This window comes from Sceloporus occidentalis, unplaced genomic scaffold, assembly GCF_023333645.1.
Source record: "Sceloporus occidentalis isolate IW3139 unplaced genomic scaffold, rSceOcc1.0.p SCAF_19, whole genome shotgun sequence".
In the NCBI taxonomy this organism is placed as follows: domain Eukaryota; kingdom Metazoa; phylum Chordata; class Lepidosauria; order Squamata; family Phrynosomatidae; genus Sceloporus; species Sceloporus occidentalis.
In genome coordinates, this window is record NW_028316999.1 from 7,652,143 (window position 1) to 7,671,737 (window position 19,595).

The 19,595-nt window shown below is 43.7% G+C and overlaps 1 protein-coding gene across 1 annotated transcript in view; it reads left to right on the forward strand.

The window, feature by feature from the left end:
* Positions 1 to 3,349: 3,349 nt before the first annotated feature.
* The window catches only part of LOC149302371 (PHD finger protein 3-like), a 39,051-nt gene continuing 22,805 nt past the window's right edge, over positions 3,350 to 19,595 (forward strand). The window contains exons 1-3 of the mRNA XM_089482444.1: positions 3,350 to 3,593; positions 4,757 to 4,906; positions 10,176 to 11,745. Coding sequence (XP_089338570.1) covers positions 3,350 to 3,593; positions 4,757 to 4,906; positions 10,176 to 11,745 — 1,964 coding nt within the window. The remainder of the gene's footprint in view (positions 3,594 to 4,756; positions 4,907 to 10,175; positions 11,746 to 19,595) is intronic.

Genomic DNA, 19,595 nt, shown 5'->3' on the forward strand with positions numbered 1-19,595 from the left:
AAATAATAATTTTAATCAACGCATATGCCTGGTGCCACTAAATCATTTGGTTTGTGATGTGATACCTTGTTTTGCATACATTATCCCCTATGCACCAGGCATGTGTATTAACAGCTAAATAATGTTAACAGCAGTCCTCATACAGAGCCCATCATCCTGGGGACTTAACCTAATGAGTTTCTCCTCACATCCACTAAAATGCACACATTTGCTCCCCGGGCTACTTCCTCAGCCAGAAACAAACAGGGCTGCGTGAGGGCATTGTGCCGGATAGGAAATGACATCATACCCACCCCAGGACGTGCTGTGACTGCTCCGAAGAGCGGTTACAAAAAAATAAAGAAATTATCCAGACCCTCCTGAGAACTCTGGCTCCCCTCCAATGAAACGAAAGGAATCGAACCAAGTCTAGAAAATAGGAGAAAATGTTAAATAAATTAATAAAGGATAACTTCCCTTTCTTTCCACTATGTTGGATTCGCAGCTGCAACTCTTAGAAACATAAACAAGCCAATAGTGTAATATTGCTTAAAAGTGGGAACCGCAAGAATGAAGTTGCACTTACACTTTGGTAGAATGATTTGTGCCCGTAGTATCAAGATGTTTCTCCTTTGTAATTGGATTCCAATGGCAGAAAAAATTCTTACCAAATGAACGTACTGCACACCGAAAATTAAATAAAGTAATATTTATTTATTTATATTTAAATCAGATAATAAAATATTACTTTATTTAATTTTCGGTGTGCAGTACCTTCATTTGGTAAGAATTTTTTCTGCCATTGGAATCCAATTACAAAGGAGAAACATCTTGATACTACGGGCACAAATCATTCTACCAAAGTGTAAGTGCAACTTCATTCTTGCGGTTCCCACTTTTAAGCAATATTACACTATTGGCTTGTTTATGTGTTTTGTTTTATATATGCCGCATCCGTAATCCACCAGGCGGACGGTTGAGATATTACCTTGATCAACTCAGACTAAGTGTGAGTGCAAAATTTGGGACATATTGACTGTGAAATATATCTCTACATCTACACTATTATTTGTTTTTTGTTTTGTTGAGATACACGAGCGCCCCCTAGTGGATTTCTGATTCCCCGCCAATGAAACCCAGCTTTCTAATCAAAATGTGATTAGTAAAATAAATTAAAAAAGAAAAAAAATCAATAAAAATAACCTTCCAGTTACAAAAAATATGAAAAAAATAAATAAAATATATTAGGGGTGCACCGGAATGAAAATTCTGGACCGAAACCGAAAATTCAGGATTCACTTGGCAGAAACTGGAATATTTTGCCTTTAATGCCCTTTTCGGACGATGTATTTCGGCCACCGATATATCGGTGCATCCCTAAATATATATATATATATATCAATTATTCTTATGAGCAAGTCATAAACTTAGCGCTATGTTTTCAAACAATTCTCGTATGGAAAGAGTTAAAATACTGGCATATATATTAAATGCCCATGGGGTGTCTACTTTTTAAAAATGTATGATTATAGTGGGGTAAATTGAATTGGCCAGGTTCAACAATGTCTCAGTTAACACAGGGGGAAGTATGACCACATGTCAAATTTCCAATTTGCAAAATGCACACATCCCAAATATGATCTTTTAGCCCCCAAACAAACCGAATAAAACCAAACCGATGCATGTGGGGTATCACTGTACTCAGGAGATGTTGCTGACGAGGTATTGGGGTGTTTGACAGTGACATACCAGGAGCTATACATTTATACTGAAAGTATAATGTGTGTGGTAAAAATACACACAAAATGACTACCACAAAGTTTGACAAAGACTGGTGGAAGAATTGGTGCATGGAAAGAGTTAAAATACTAGCATTTGAAATACCCTTGAGTGTCTAGTCTTCAAAAATATGTGGTTTGATGGGGTAAATTGCGTTGGCCGACGTTGGGGGGAAAAATGGTTTTGAAATAGCAAAATGCTACATTATTATTATTTGTTTTATATAGCACCATCAAATTCCGTAGCGCTGTACAATGGGTGAACAGGACACAACAAGTAGTATGTAACATAACAATTTGACTAACAGAGACAACAGGGGAGGAGGTCCCTACGCAAACAAGCTGTAATTATTGCCCCATAACTTGCAGAAAAAAGCAAAAAACAGATAAAAACATTGGGTATTTCTAAACTCAGGACAAAGAGTAGAACTGATTTTTTATTAGGTTTTGATGAGTAAAAGATTTTTCAAGTGAAAATGAGAGTGCTTCACCCTATTCTATTTTATATAGGAAATTAGATATGATCAAAAAACGGTATCTGAAGAAAGCCCTTTTTGTTCTGAAAAAAATATATAACTTTGTGTTGGTACACTAAATGAGAGAGAAGAAAACGAATGCTAAACGCAAGCACTGCAAAAATGTTAAAACATCCTTGGTCATGAAGGATACAAAAAATAAAAAACGGCCAGATAACTAGGAGGATTAAAAATGGTAGCCAAGTGGTAGCTTCCATAGCCTTTGAACAAGTGACTGTAAATGTCAAATCAATGACGACTGCACTCCTGTCAAACCAAACTTATCAGAGTCTGGTTTACTTAGTCCAAGTCCTGTCAAACTCTTGAACTTTTTAAGATGTTGTCTATAATCTTCTCAGTTTTAGTTTTCGCATGCTAATTTATTACAATCGAGATTTGTCCTGAGTTTAGAAATCTTTTTTTTTGCAAGTTATAGTGCAATAAGTACAAGTAGCATATTGCTTTTTCAAATTTTTTTTCCAGATCTGGTAATTCTGCTGCCATGTCCTATTTGGGACAACTTTACACCCCCATCAAACTATATCTTTGGTAACTAGTCGCCCAAATTTGTGTCTTTTAAAAAAAAACTAACAAAAAAAACACATTTTATTTCTACACACATTGTGTTTTGGGTATGGATTTACATTTCCTGGCATGTGTCACTGCCAAACACCACTCCAATATGTGTTTAGCAACATCTGCTCAGTACAGTGATACCACCCATACATAGGCTAAAAGGCCACATTTGGGAGGTGCACATTTTTTTCAATGGAGGGGGGGGTTTGACATCTGGTCAATATCGAGACATTACAGAAACACTGTTTGAGAGAAGAAAGTTATCTTTGCTTTCTAAACCTGTTTAAACACATGAGGTGCCAATGAAACCTTAATGGATCTTAATTGTACTAAAGTTAGCTAGCTGTAAATATTTGTAATATTTACAACTATTTTATTTTAAGCAGTATATAAAATAGCTATTTTTTTTTATACATTTTTAATTCTGTTTTATATAACCTATTTAATGTGATCCTACATTTTTCTTTTTATTCTAGGACTGAAAGATATACAGAAGTCTTCATGGATATAGTTGACACATTCAACCATTTAATCCCCACTGAACACTTAGATGATGCCCTTTTTCTAGGATCCAACCTAGAAAGTGAATGTTGTGAAGAATTTGTCGCAAGTCAGGATGTCATAGAGGATTCACTGAAGAACATGCTCAGTGACAAGGATCCTATGCTAGGATCAGCAAGCACCCAATTCTGTTTACCAGTTTTGGATAGCACAGATCCTAATTTCCAAATATCCTCCTCCACAGGTATACTCTTTGAAGAAGTGAACCTATTAATGGTCTTTTCATCAGCATAGTATTACTCTTGTGCATAAGATCAGATAATACTTAACGGGTGTTGCATTTGTTAGGCATTATGTATCTGTATATTGAAATATCCATTAGTAAAAAAAAAAAAGACAAATTCCTCTAACCATAACAAAAACAGAAACCTATTACAGGTTCCTTTGCAAGTCTACTTTTAAAGGGATTTTAAACTATAAGTTATTATCCCGTACTCAGATGCTGTAAAACAAGCATAGTTTGCTTCACAGATCTCTTGAGAAATGGGGCCAATGAAGACTTCCTTGTTTTTATTAGTTTGGGTGTACGTGTAGTTTGTAGAGCACTTCTTTAAGATTAAGAAATACATTTACATTTTCGGTGTCAGGATTAGATCAAATCAATAAGTAACTCATTAATGCTATGAAAACTGCAACATTCATATTGCAGAACAGTATACACTATTGTTGTAGGTCATGGGCTAGCCAACTGCTACCATATTGAGAGTGTGGCAGCTTCGGTTCAGTGTTGATAAATATAAAAAAATGCACTCAGGATATAGAGATCCAAAGGCAAAATTATAATATTGATGGTATCTGCAACAACAAAAGAGAATGGCTTGGCAATTATTAGACTTGTGCATTTGGGTTCATTTAAATTCAATTTTAATGAAATCTGCAGATTTTGTCAATTCTTATGAATATCCGAAATCTCTGCCCCCCCCCCATGAAATGTTTCACACGCTCTTTCATTGTGCCTTCGCAGCTCTGCTTATGTGCCTCGCAGTTTTTTTTTTCTGCATCTCCACGAAGATGACCTCCAACCAAACCTCCACCTGATTGGAGGATCAGGGTAGAGGATGTCACTGGAAGCTCCACCGCTTTGTCGAAGACATCACTGTGTGAGCTTCGGACAAAATGGTGGAACTTCTTGTGACATGCTTTTCCCCTGCAACTGTATGTATTTGTGTGTGTTTGCGTTTCCCTTATTTTTGAGATGCCTTAATTCAAACAAAAAAATATGTTATTAAAGCCCATGGGGTAATTTGGAAACAAAGTTACTGTGATTTTTTTTTTTAATTTATATTCCATTAAGTGATTTTGTTATGGTTTAAATATTTTGTATCTAAATTTTTATTTCCTAATGAGGTGTTGGTCTTGATGATATAATGGATGTGACAGATGTAAAAGAAGCTGATCCTAATGATGAAGATGACCTTATTTTAACAAACAAGGATACTAGTGGTCTGGATGAACCTTCAGTGATGTTAAGAAACTCTTCACGCTTGATACAGCAGGGTAAGCTTAAGCAACCAATGCTTAATGTTGGGAAACAATACTAGAACAATATTGTTTTTACACTAACTTCACAATATTTTTTTCTTGTTTGTTGCTAACCATCACTACAATAAACATGAGATATTTTCATGATTTTTTTGTAGGCATACTTTACCGCTTATTTGCATTAGAATGGAATTGAGGCTCCATTCTATTAAGGCTGCAACAACTAATCGATAATGAAAATTGTTGCCAACTAATTTCATTATCCATTAGTTGAATCGAGCAAACGTTCTGAAAAATACCCCTCGTTTTATAATCCGTTTCAGTGTGACTCACAGCAGTAGTTCCTACTTACCAGTCCCTCCCTGCAGTCACTGCCGATTGGCCCGCCCATTTCCTCCTTCCAGTCACTGCCGATTGGCCCGCCCATTTCCTTCTTCCAGTCCTTCCCTGCATTCACTGCCGATTGGCTGCAAGGAGGGACAGGGAGAAAGAAAGGGACGGGGTCAATCGGCAAGGAGGGACATGGAGAAAGGGGCCCCACCCATTTCCTATAGCATCCACATGGCTCAAGACCTCATCTGAGTATAAAATTAATATTTGGGCTGCTGAAAGTTAGGGGCAGTTATAGTTAATGGGGTGTTTAGGGTTAATTTAGGGGCAGTTATAGTTAGTGGGGTGTTTAGTGTTAATTTAGGGGCAGTTCTAGTTAATGGGGTGTTTAGGGTTAATTTAGGGGCAGTTGTGGTTGATGGGGTCTTCAGGGTTATTTTAGGGGCAGTTGTGGTTGATGGGGTCTTCAGGGTTAATTTAGGGACAGTTGTGGTTGATGGGGTCTTCAGGGTTAATTTAGGGGCAGTTGTGGTTGATGCGGTCTTCAGGATTAATTTAGGGGCAGTTATGGTTAGTGGGGTCTTCTCTTCAGGGTTAATTTAATGCTGAGGACTGAGGGTTAATTTAATTAATTTAATAAGGTTAACTTAAGGTGCAGTTAGAGGTAAAGGGGAGCAAACTGAGGGTAATCTAAATCCAGTGAAGATTAACCCTGTATTTATTTATAAAAGTATTGTGTCTGTGAACGAGTCTGCAAATCTATGAGTGGACTATGGCATATCGGGGGGGGGGGGTTACATGGCATACCTTGGGAGGACAGAGTGACATATCTGGGAGTATAAGGCAAATAGGGTATATACGGCATATGTGGGGAGGGTGGAGTGGCATCTCTGGGAGGCAGTGTGGCATGTCTGGGAGGCAGTTTGGCAAGCCTGGGCTCAAATGTGCATAACTGGGGGGCAGGTTGGGAAATAAAAACAAGAAATGCATTTTTATAAAAAAAAATTTATTCTGCCGTTTGTTTTTAACATCCTATGTTACTTTATTAAATTATTTTAAATAAATGAAAAATGTAAATTTTTTATCCAATTAATCGAAAAAAATAATCGGCCAACTAATCGATTATGAAAATAATCGTTAGTTGCAGCCCTACAGTATATCTATATACATTATAAGGCCATCCTGATATTACCCAGTTAGCTATCCTCCCCTTTTCCCCCCATGTGTCTGATTTTATCGTGGGGTAATTATTCAGTGGGTAAATACCTAACAAGAATACAAATACCTACGTCCCTTATATCAAGGCTCGACAAACCTTGGGAGCCAGGTAGCCATGGCGACTAGAAATCACTTCCTGGCGCTCTTGGGAGTTTGTAGCACTGGCCAGTGCTGTCATTGGGAATCTGGGTCCATTACATACATTACTTGACCTTGAGGTAAAAGGCAGTGGTGCGGGAGGTATCCTCGAGGTGCGAGGGGGAGTAGTGTATGTGTATACTGTAGTACCAGATCAGTGCATCAATGTATAGTGCTTGTTAGTATGTTTGAATCGGGATTCATTAAAATTGATTTAAAAAAAATAAAATTAAATTGCACTTTGACTTTGGGGTCGTTTTATAATCAGACCTTAACTAGGTCTGACTATGAGACTAAGATCCAGATCCCCCTCACCGATCCTCCTGTCCGCCCCCCCCCACCTTACTGGTACTTCTGAGTCCGCAGTGCTTAGTCCGGGCAGCGTGTAGAGCTCTACTCGATTCGCGTAGAGCTCTACAATCTGCCCGGTGCTTAGAGTTCCCCGTGATCTCTGACAGCCGGGAAAGGTCTGCGCGATGGACGCAGACAACCCCCGCTGCTAACCTCACCTCCTCCCGGCTGCAACGGAAGGTGTCTACGCGAATCGCGTAGAGCTCTACGCGCTGCCCAGACTACGCACCGGGGACTCAGAAGCACCGGTAAGTTTGGAGGAGGGAGGGACTCCACTAGACCTCTGAAGGTGTGTTGTGGTATTTGGCACCAAGATGTTTTAAGCAGCAGATCCTTTAAGTCCTGTAAATTCGGGGGTGGGGCCTCAATGGATTTGTTTGTCCAGCATATCCCACAGATGCTCGATTGGATTGAGATCTAGAGAATTTGGAGCCCAAGCCATGTTCCTCAAACCGTTGTTGAACTATTTTTGCTTTGTGGCAGGATGCATTATCCTGCTGAAAGAGGCCAAAGCCATCAGGTAATACCATGTCAATAAATGGGTGTACATGGCCTGCAAAAATGCTTACTTTGGTATGTGTCAAATTAACATCCTCATAAATGGCAGGACCCAAGGTTTACCAGCAGGACAAAAACATCACACTGCCTTGCCGGCTCGCCTTCATCCCATAGTTCATCCTGGTGCCATGTGTTCTCCAGATAAGCGACACACTCACACCTGTGCATCCACGTGATGTTAAAGAAAACGGGATCCATCAGACCAGGCCAGCTTCTTCCATTGCTTGTTCCAGTTCTTATGCTCGCATACCTATTCCAGGCACTTTCGGCAGTGGGTCAGCATGAGCACCCTGACTTGAATGCCGCTACGCAGCCCCATACTGTGATGCACTGTGTGTTCTATCAGAACCAGCATTAAATTTGTCAGCTCAATCTATTGGATTTGACCACACAGGCCAGCCTTCACCCCCACTTGCATCAGTAAGCCTTGGCTGCCCGTGACCCTGTCGCTGGTTCACCACTTTTCCTTCCTTTGACCACTTTTGATAGGTACTAACCACTTCAGACCAGGAAACACCCAACAAGAGCTGACCCAGTCATCTAAATTTGGCCCTTGTCAAAGTCGCTCAGATCCTTACACTTGCCCATTTTTCCTGGTTCTAACACATCAACTTTGAGGATGAAATGTACACTTGCCTAATACAGCCTAACCACTGATAACAAGATTATCAGTGTTATTCGCTTCACCTGTCAGTGGTCATAATGTTATGATGTATATTAACATATGAGGAGATTCATCTAGGAGAACGGACTCTTTATCCAGCAGTCTTTCAAGAGATTGCTTTTTTTGATGGATGGCTTCAGTGGCAAACAAGAATACCGTAGTCTTTCACCTTTTCTTTGGAAGGAACTCTCCTGGCTCTGGATGTTCTCTCTCAAACTTGGTCCTGTCCAGAGTGATCAGAAAGTTGAAAACGGGCCAGGGTGATGTCAATATCAATAGCCCAGAAGGACCATGTCGAGTTTGGTATGCAGATCTGGTCCAAATGTTCACCTTTCCATGCCATCCAGAACTACTTTCGCAGGGCCCCGTTTACCGTCCATCTCCAGCACTACTTCAGCTGATCACCTGGTGATTGAAAGGGCTCTTCTGCTTAGACATAAACTTTCCTTCAGAGTTGTAGACATTTTGAAGAGCACGAAGAGGTATGCCACCTTGGAAGATTTTTTTTATATATATATATATTTTTTTTTTAATGGTGTTTTATCAGTTCCCTAAGCTCTGGATTTTCTTCATTTTGGCTTCTCCATGGGCCTATTTAAGGCTATTTAAGGACATATTGCATCCCTGAGTTTATTTCAGGACTTAGATTTAGCTGCTCACCTTCTGGTCTGTTGATTCATGTCAGCATTAACCAGAGATAGGCCTAGATCTCTGACCCATGTGCCTTCTTGGGATTTGAGGTTGATTTTTAAACACCTTATGAGCTTATGAGCTTCAAGCCCTGTGTTCTCGTCCTCTGTTCTTAAAGATCTTGGCGGATCGTGTGGTGCTGCATTTATCCCCAGAATTTCTTCTTTTCATACCTCTAAAGAGATCATTTTACAATACTTTTGTTCAACACCTAAGAATGCAATTGAAATGCAGCTGCGTTATTTCAATGATAGGAGATCCCTGCTGAGTTATCTGGAATGGACTGCTCAGTTTTGCAGATCTAGCAACTTTGTTTACTTCGCAAAAAGCTTGAAGGGACTGAAGGTTGGATAGTGCAGACTATCCAGGAAACACATGCTGCTGACGGTTCTTTACCTCCCAAGGGGCTTAAACCCCATTCTACGTGGTCTGTAGCAACTTTATGGGCTAGTGGATGTTCCAGACCAGATATGCAGAGCAGTTTGGTCCTCTCAATACCTTTTGTCATTGATATCTCTTTTTCTAAAGAGTTGCTATTTAGCAGATGAGGGTTGCAGTCTGCTATACATTGATAATTCTCCCACCTTTTGTGAGTTTTTTTTTTTTTTTTTTGTTTTGTTTTGTATCCCAGGGATCACAAGGGGAACAGTAAATTCTTACCTGGGAGTTTCTTTTCCTTGTCGCCCCCCCCCCCCCCCACGAGGCACTATTTTTTGCATACTTCTTTGGCTTTATTATCAGAGGTGGCGTGGCAATTGGAAGGGGCTAACGTTATTTTTTTCTGCCCTACCTTGAGGAGGAGCTACATCTCATATGTCAGTGCTGATGGGGGATACACAAAGAAATTCCCAGGTAATAATTTAGCATTTCTTGATAGATCATGACCCTGTAGGCAAAATACTTTTTCAGTAGTAACGTACAAAGGTTCCAGGACCAGATTGGGGATAAGTAAACTGGCTTGGCACTTTAAGCCTAGCGGACGCAAAATGGCATACATCTTTATACTCCTGCATGGCTATGCTTATCCATTTTCCAGCCATGCACAACAGTACTGTGCATGTTTTCATGATTCCTCTGGGGTGTAAAGATAACTATACAGAGATTGTCAGCATTTTTAAAAGCTAGTTAAATGGACGTAAAAGTTGGGATGAGTTCACTTTTCAACATAAGTTAAATGTATGTATTTTTCATTTTTAATGTAGTATAATGTAAGTCCCACATCCTTTTTTTATTGTAGTATTTTCTTGGTATGTGAAATTATTTAAGCGCTTTAATATCTTATATATTCAGTCTTCCATTACACTATAAAATTATAATTTTTTTTCCCCCCCACAGAATCTTCAAGAAGTCTTAGACCAGAAAAGCATTCCAGTCCTGTGCAAGTGTCTAGTCCCACAAAGTCTAGGCCCTCTAGGAAGGTTATACCAGTTGAACAGGCAAGGGTTGATCAGGATGCCCTGCACCCAGAAAATGTAGAAAAAAGAAGCAAGAAAACAAGTAATTTGGAGAAAACAAACACATCACCTTTGCATTCCAGGAGATCAACAAGAATAGCAAATAAAGAACTAAAGGAAAAAAGTATCACAGATGAAGAGAATACTCAAAATCCGGGAACAGACAAAGGTTCTGGTGACATTTCATCCAACACACTTTGTGTCTTGCAGGGAAAGGTTGACCGGTCTGAAACTTCGCAAGGGGATCCACATATTTCACCAAGTCAGATTAGTGGTAACATTCTAGATGTGACTAGGAATGATATTAATTTACAACCACAAAATTCCTCTTCAGATGTAGAACAGAAAAATGCGATAGAAGGCAAAATTGATCAGGAGATTTATCATTGTGAAAAAAAAGCTGATGTAATTTATGATAAAGTTCACAAAGAGCTTGCTCTCCTGTCTGGGGTTGTTGAGTGTAATCTTGGTGTTAATAAAGTTGTGCGCTCAGAAATTAAAAGTGAGTGCTCAGGAGAAAATGCAGATGGTGATACGGTTCAATGTAAGATTAACAGAGGAAATAACTTGGAGAGTTCTGAGCTTGAAAGTAGTTCAGGTGTAAATCCTGATGTTGAAGAATGTACTGTTCAAACACTCCAAGAATCAATGGAAAGTGAGAAAACGAGTGAGAAGCTAGAATTGGAAATAATGCAGGGTGATGAGGTTTGCAGCAGACCAAATCGCAGTAGGAGAGGTTCAAAAAACCCAATATTCAATTCAGCTAAATCCCATCTAAAGCCAACAACAGCTAACACTCACAAAGACCCAGTTGGTACAGTACAGGGCAGCTCAAATTCCAAAACCAAACAAACTAGGAAAAAATCTCTTATTAATTCCATGGAGTCAATCCCCTTGAATGTGGATACAAGTCTGCAGGAAACACAAAAAATTGTCACAGTAAAGAAAAAAACACTAGATAATATAAGGGATGATAATGTTCCTTCAGCGAATAAAGCTTTAAAAAGGAAAAGACATATAGTAGCTAAAGAAATTCATTCACATTCTAGTGCACAAGTGAACAAACTGGAAGATATTTCAAATGATTATCAAGGAAGTTTAAAGGAGACTCATGCACATTCGCGTGCAAGGAGTTCCTCTTATACCAGTGAAAAATCAGCCGTGAAAGTTCCACCCCCAGTATCATCAAAGGTGAACGTTCAAGGAAAAGAAACCGGGGAACATAAAGAAACATTTGATCAAATGGATGAAAAAAATAAATTGAAAAAGTCAATTCCACCACGTCAAAGAAGAAGCAGCAAAAGTGTTTCTGTTGATGAACCTCCATTGTTTATTCCTGATAACATTCCTAATGTAAAAAAAGAAGGAGCAGAAGTTACCTCCCCCACTGATAAACATGCATGGAACCCTGTTAGGCACTGCAGCTCCTGTAGAAAACTTCACGGTAATAGGTAAGTAACTGTTTTCCTTCAACATTTTTTGTGTCTATGGATCTGTTGTTAACTCTTTCATTTGCAATTGGTGCTAAGACAAAAATCTGATTCGTATGATTGTGATAGCTCTCTCAGTTCAATTCACGTAGGAGGATTAGAGGAGATCTTTTGTTTTTTTGAGTTGATGGTTTCTTCATTTATTTTGTTGCATTTGAGGGAAAGGGAGGGGGTTACCTGTTCTCATGTATAATGAAATGTTCTTAACATATACAGACCTTGTTGTTCCATTTGCAACAAAAAATATTTTTAATCCCTTAACACCTTCAATCCCCTATGGACGTACCGGTACGTCCGAAAAACGCTTTCCAAGAATTCCCTATGGACGTACCGGTACGTCCAGCCCTTCTTGCAGCGCCAGGGACACATCCCTGCCGCTGCTCGGGAGATCAGGCCGTCGTTTGACAGCCTGGACTCCCCCCTGACAGCAGAAGCCGGCATCCCCGGCTTTCTGCTGTCTGATCTGATGTAACAGCTTCCGGCATGAAAGCCGGAAAGCTGTTACATTTTAAACTGCCCGATCGCGTTATCGGGCAGTTTAAAATGCACGATCGGGCATTCCCTTCCAGGTTGCGTCACTGCTGATGTAACCCGGTAGTTCATCGGATGACAGTATATCCCCTGCAGGGGTTATCCTGTCCTCCGATGAGGCACAGACACTGCGATCTCTATGCACGTCTGTGAGGACCTGCATAGAGATCACAGTGTGATCGGTGCAGGGGGATCGCGGGGAGGGGAGTGAGAAACCATGTCTCTCAACCCCCTCCCGTCCTGAAACAGAGGAGAAAAAAAAACGGTTATTCATTTAAAAAATAATAATAAAAAATCATTAAATAATAATATAAATAGATTGTGACATCACTGGCATTAGTCCCTAAGAAAACCTCTAATCATTAAAAAAAATAAAAAATAAAAAAAAAATATATATATATATAAAAAATACAAAAAAATAAAATAAAATAAAAAAAGATGATAAAAAAAATAAAAATTAAAAAACCTTACATCCAATTGCCCTAGCATAACATCTAACTAGTATAACAAAATGTACACCTTATAGTATGTTCCCTGGTGCTGGGAAAGTATGGAAAATCTATATAAATTATGTATTTCTGAAATCAGGACACCTGAATTGATAAATTCCATCACTTTACCTAATTTTGTGAGGATTCAGAGGGAACATTTAAAAAAATATAGGGGGGGACGTGGCTTGCCTAGCTGGAAGATGGCTGCTTGAACCCTTAGCTCCGCAGCCTGCTCACTACAATCTGCACCCATCCGGCGATACGGCACAACATGGGCAAACCCACACGTTCTTCCCAGCGCCAGGAACCACCTGAGCCGCGACCGAGCTCGTCGGAGCTCTCGCTCCGCAACTATTTCCAGACTCCTGCGGTCTTAGACACGCAGCCCCCGTCACCCCACATGGCGTCCTCACCGGCCAGTACCACGTTGTCTGAGGAGACTTCGCGTTCCCCGCCACCCGCCGGAGCGTCCCCATCGGCTGAGGCCTTGCAGGAGTTGTTCCTGTCCCTCCCTACTAAGGCCGATTTCAGCAACCTGATCGCGGAGGTCAAGCGCACCTTACATGAAGAGGTTGCGGCCCTCCGCGCGGATATGGCTGGCGTGGAGCGGCGAACTACTCACCTCGAGGATTCACATACTCGTACCGCGCAACAGGTGTTGGAACTGCAGCGGACAACCTCTCATCTGACCGGCCTGGCGACAGAACTGCGGCGATCGGTAGAGGACCTCGAAAACAGAGGTAGGCGCAACAACGTGCGGGTGCGGGGCCTGCGTGAATCTGACGGTCCTGAAGACCTCCGGGTCCTGCTGCAACGGCTCTTTAACACGGTGTTGGGCCGCAACCTGGACTCTCCCATACGCCTGGATAGAGCGCATCGCGCGTTGCGGCCCCGCAGTAGGCCCACAGATCCACCCAGAGACGTAATTTGTTGTTTTGAAGACTTTAATGTGAAAGAAGAAGTCATGAATACGGCGCGTAATTTGCGCTCACTTACATTCGAAGGCCAACAATTGGCGCTGTTCCAGGATCTCTCCGCAATCACTTTGCGCAACCGACGACTGCTGCGGCCGCTTACGTCTTTGCTCCGGGACCGGGGCATTCAATACCGCTGGGGATTCCTCTTCCAGCTCTCTATTCTACATGAAGGCTCCACTTTCCACGTGAAGACACACCGTGATGTAGCGGAGGTGACCCTCGCATTAGGAATACCTACTCCACACGTTGACGACTGGGCCCTTGCGGGGTTTTCCTCAGTTCCTGCTTCTCGTGATGTTCCGGCTCGGAGGCGATCCAGGCCGAGACGGGGAGGAGACACGGATGATGGGAGACGTTATCCCACGGCGCCTGAGGAGTGAGTAAACTGTGACGTTCCTGTTCATACTCGTCTCTATGCAATTCCCTTGGGGGTGTGAGTGTTTTTTTGTTTTTTTTTTCCTGCACCATGTACTACACATCTGTTATACATTTTTACCTTCCGCTGCTCCCGTGCGCCGTCCTCTTCTATGCATCTGCCCTGCCGGCTCACTGTAGCAGTGTTACTGGGATCTCTCTCGCCCACATGGAGATGCTGTGCGGCCGCTGAATATGCCGGATTATATTTGATACTTGTAACTGTGCGTCTTATTCATTTGCTCTGCTGTTACTTGTCACCTTTTTGATTTATGCATGTCTGCGTATTGGTTGCAGTGCTGGGGGTCCTATGTGTACTCTGGCTCGCTTTCCGGTCACACTCTCTAGTCATGGTGGTTTTTTTTTTTGGTTTTTTTTTGTGTTTTGTTTTTGTTTTTTTTTTGTTTGTTTATATATATATATATATATATATATATATATATATATATATATATATATATACGCCTTGCACTACATAAATGCACTACACTTGACCTTCCGCTGGGTGGCTACTGAATATACCTGATTATATTTGATAACCAGTGGATGTTTTCTTCCTTTGCTCTGTTGTTCCTATAACTAATATGATTTGTACACATTCGTGGGTTGGTTGCTCAGTTGGAGGGTTTTATGGGCCACCCTAGCATGTAGTGCGGTATTGCCCCTAGTCACGGGGTTCGTTTCTTTTTTTTTTTTTTTTTTTAACCTCCCGCTGCTCCCGTGCGCCGTCCTCTTCTATTCTACGCATCTGCCCTGCCGGCTCACTGTAGCGGTGTTACTGGGACCTCTCTCGCCCACTTGGAGATGCTGGCGGCCGCTGAATATGCCTGGTTACATTTGATACATGTCACTGTGCATCTTATCCATTTGCTCTGCTGTTACTATAGCCTTTTTGATTTATGCATGTCTGCGAATTGGTTGCAGTGCTGGGGGTCCTATTTGTACTCTGGCTCGCTGTACAGTCGCACTCTCTAGTCATGGTGGGTTTTTATTTGTATTTTTTATTTATGTATTTATTTATTTATTTTACTAATTTATTTATTTACTTTTTTTTAAAATTATTATTTTATTTTTTTTTATCTATATATGTACGCCTTGCACTACATAAATGCACTACACTTGGCCTTCCGCTGGGTGGCTACTGAATATACCTGATTATATTTGATAACCAGTGGATGTTTTCTTCATTTGCTCTGTTGTTCCTATAACTAATATGATTTGTACACATTTGCGGGTTGGTTGCTAAGTTGGAGGGTTTTGTGGGCCACCCGAGCATGCTGTACGGCATCGCTCCCTGATCAGGTTTATTTTTTTTAATTAATTTATTTATTTATTTATTTTTTTCCCTCTACCGCCAAGGGGGCCTGACTTCGTCCGCACCTGGTCCCCATTGTAGGGTCCCTGCTAGTCTCGCTCCTTACGTTTCGACACCTGTACTACTCCCACATGTGCTTCGCCTCTGGGGAGTTTGGTCCAAATGTTCGATGATATGTTTTGGGCTTTTTTTTTTTTTTCCGGATGGTTCTGGTTCCTTTCACTGTCTATGTGAGCTATGGCTGCGAAGTACTGCGGAGTTTTTACTTCACGTTTTCTGCCTTGCTGCCACTTGCAGTAGAGCTTCCATTTACCCCTCGCAGATCGGTATCCCGTACTTTGAGAGATTGGCTGAAACGTCTTTGCTCTCACTGATTCCTGCTGTTGCTACTAGCGCTTATTTACGTTTTTGTGTTCAGTGTTCCCCCTCTCGTGTTGTGCTCCCTCCTTTCTCCTATTGTGCTCCCTTCCTACCTCCCCTCTTATACCTTACCCCCCTTTTTTTTTCTTCTCTTTCTCTCTCTTTCTTTCTCTTCTCCCCTCCTCCTCTCTTTTTCCCCCTGCTTCCCCCCTTGACTTTTCTCTCCTTTCCTTCTCTGACTTCTCCCCATGCCCTCCCCTGCCCCCGCCTTTCGCCAGTCAAACCTTGAGGTTCTGAGTCTCAACGTGAGAGGCCTTAACTCTCCTGAGAAGAGGTCTCGGGTTTTCCGGAGCTTTCGTAAACCCGCCCCTTCTGTGGTTCTCCTACAAGAGACCCATCTTCGCGGGGCTAATGCTCCTTCCCTCCGTCACCCGGCCTACCCGCAGGTATACTGCAGTAACTATTCTGGCTCTAAGTCACGTGGGACGGCGGTCCTTTTTTCCCGCCGGACTCCTTCCTCCTGTCTGCTTCCCAGATTGACCCTGATGGTAGATACACATTTGTCAAGGGCAAGATCCTGGACCAAGTATTCACGTTCGCTTCCGTGTACCTGCCCAACCAGAGACATTGCTCTACCCTGTCGCACATACTCCGTAAGCTCATGGCCTTTAAGGAGGGCATCCTGGTGGTGGGGGGGGGGACTTTAATGTGACGCCTGACCCTCGCTTTGACTCTACTTCACGTGCAGCTGGTGCCCCTCCGTCCCATATCAAACAGTTTAACTCACTCTTGGGGAAGTATCGCCTGGTTGACTGTTGGCGGGCGTTCCACTCGGGGGAGCGGGACTACACCTGCTATTCCGCCCCGCATCGCACTTATTCTAGGATAGACCTTATCCTTATGGAATACTTTCACTTGGGCCTTGCTGAGCAATGCTCTATTGCGGTGTCTACACTTTCGGATCACTCCCCGGTGACTCTGCGTCTCCGGGCTTGCCTTTATCGGCCCAATGTCACCTCTTGGCGTCTGAATGATTCCCTACTTTCTGAAGCTGCCTTTGTCCAGGAGGTGTCCGACCCATTAGCGTTATATTTCCGGGATCATGTTGACTCGGAGGTGGCTTTGCCCGCGGTGTGGGAAGCTCACAAATGCACCGTTAGAGGCCTATTTATTGGTAAGGCTTCAGCCCGCAAGAAACTTCAAACCCGTGAGATCGCAGACCTCACTCAGAGGATAGCCGCCCTGGAGACGCTTCACAAGCGCTCTTGTGATGAACACACCTACCTGGAATTGAACGTCCTGTGACGTCGTTTAACCTCGCTGCTTAACCAGGATATTCAGCGGACGTTCCTTCGTACCCGTTCCCTTTTTTATGAGCACGGTAATAAGAGCGGTCGGCTACTTGCCCGGGCCATGCGTGCCAAACAGCACGTTGTCGTGTTCATTAGTAGGATTAAAACACCCGAGGGCCTTACGTCCTGCTTACCCTCTGACATCGCCGACTCCTTTTGTCGATACTATCGTTCACTATACAACCTTCCCGTCGATGCGGAGGGTGCTAGTCGGATGCCTCTCATGCGCGCTTACCTGGAGGAACACGTGCGTCGTAAATTAACGGCGGACCAGTCCGCAGCATTGGAGGAGGAGATTGGGGAGGAGGAGATTGGGGAGGAGGAGGTGTGGGCGGCGGTGAGGTCGATGGCGGCCGGGAAGGCTCCGGGTCCGGATGGCCTCCCCCTCCGCTACTAACGCACGTTTTGGGGGCAGTTGGGGGTTCCTTTCACGAAACTCCTTAACGCGTTGCGGCTGGGGGAGCTCCTGCACCCCCACTCTCTGATGGCCACAATCACTGTCTTGCCGAAGGAGGGTAAAGATCCGCTGCTCTGCCAAAGTTATAGGCCCATTTCCCTCTTGAACTCCGACTTGAAAATCTTCGCAAAAGTGCTGGCCACTAGGCTGCAGGGGGTGCTGGGCTCTCTGATCCATCCTGACCAGTCGGGATTCATGACGGGGAGGGAGGGACGAGATGGGACCTATCGAGCTCTTAACACGATTCACCTGGCTCGCTCGACCGGACAGAAAATTCTCCTCCGGAGAAGGCGTTCGATAGGGTCGCTTGGGACTTTATGTTCCAGACCCTACACGCCATGGGATTCGGGCAGGCCTGGCTCCACTGGATACTGACGCTGTACTCATCCCCTTCAGCGTGTCTACGCCTGAATGGGGCCCTCACGGCCTCTTTCCCCATCCACAATGGGACGCGGCAGGGCTGCCCCCCTGTCTCCGCTTCTCTTCGCTGTCTCTCTTGAACCTTTTTTGGAGGCTATCAGGAACAATCCTAGCATCCTCGGTCTGATCTGTTCTGGCCGCGAGTACAAGGTCTCTGCCTACGCGGATGATTTGTTATTCACGATCTCCCAGCCTGTCGTTTCCCTTCCCCACATACACGCTGCACTGCGGACCTATGGATCCCTCTCCCATTTTAAGATTAATGCCGATAAATCGGAGGTTCTGGACGTGTCTCTGTCGGCGGCTGAATCACGCGCTGTATGCGCTTCATTTCCCTACAGGTGGTGTCCGGACCATCTTAAGTGTCTAGGGGTGACACTTCCCAGGGATCTTGCGTCAATCTACAGGGTGAACTTTCCCGACTTCTCCAACAGTTACGCGCCGAACTTCCCTCATTTCTCCTGGCACGGGCGAGTTAGTGTAATCAAAATGAATGTCCTCCCGAGAGTCCTGTATCTTTTTCAGACCCTGCCGATTGTCGTTCCAAAGACTTTTTTCTTGGACTGACGCACGTTGGTGACGCAATATGTTTGGAGGGGCAGTCGTCCTAGGCTCAGTTACATGCTGCTAACGCGCCAGAAAGATAGAGGGGGTCTTTCTCTGCCCGACTTCATTGGCTACTATCGTGCTACCCATTTATTGCGTTTCCTTGAGTGGAGATTCCGTCCGGCCTCCAAGCTTTGGGTGGCAATGGAACAGTCTGATACGCGTATACCCCTCGGGGGCAGCTTGGGGCTCCCCCCTGAGGCGCTTCAGTCCTCCCTCAGTCTGAACCCCTTTGTGCAGGCCACCTGGGGGGTGTGGCGGAGGTGGTGTGTTAGCGGCCCTCTCTCCTCCTTTCCGTCGCCGCTTACTCCACTTGCTGGCAACCCGGGTCTGGAGGTCGGGACTGCCCCCTGATGCCACAGTTTCGACCATCTGGGATGGTGATGCCCCTGTGCCTTTTGACCGCGTGAGTCCTACCATTCAGGGCACCCTGCTACAACACTTTCGCTATGCCCAGATGGCGAGATATGTACGGTCTCTCCCGGGCAAACATCACGTTACTCGGCCCCTCACCCCGTTCGAACAGCTTGCTGGCCGAGATCGCCTCCTTAGAGGTGGGATCTCTGCAATTTACCGCCTTCTTCTGGAAGTGGACTCTTTGGTTCCTCCGGCGTTTATGAGGAAGTGGGAGGCTGAGCTTGGTGCGGTGCTTACAGCTCAGGAGTGGGAGAAGATTTGCGTCTTGACGCACAAATGTTCTATTGCGTCGCGGTACCAAGAAACCGCTTATAAACTGATGTCTCGTTGGTATAGGACTCCGGTTGCTATCAGTACGGTTATCCCGGGGAGTGATCCGCTTTGTTGGAGGTGTGGGGTGGAGAGGGGCACTTACCTGCACATCTGGTGGAGCTGCTCTCGACTTCAGCCCTACTGGACTGGGATATTTCG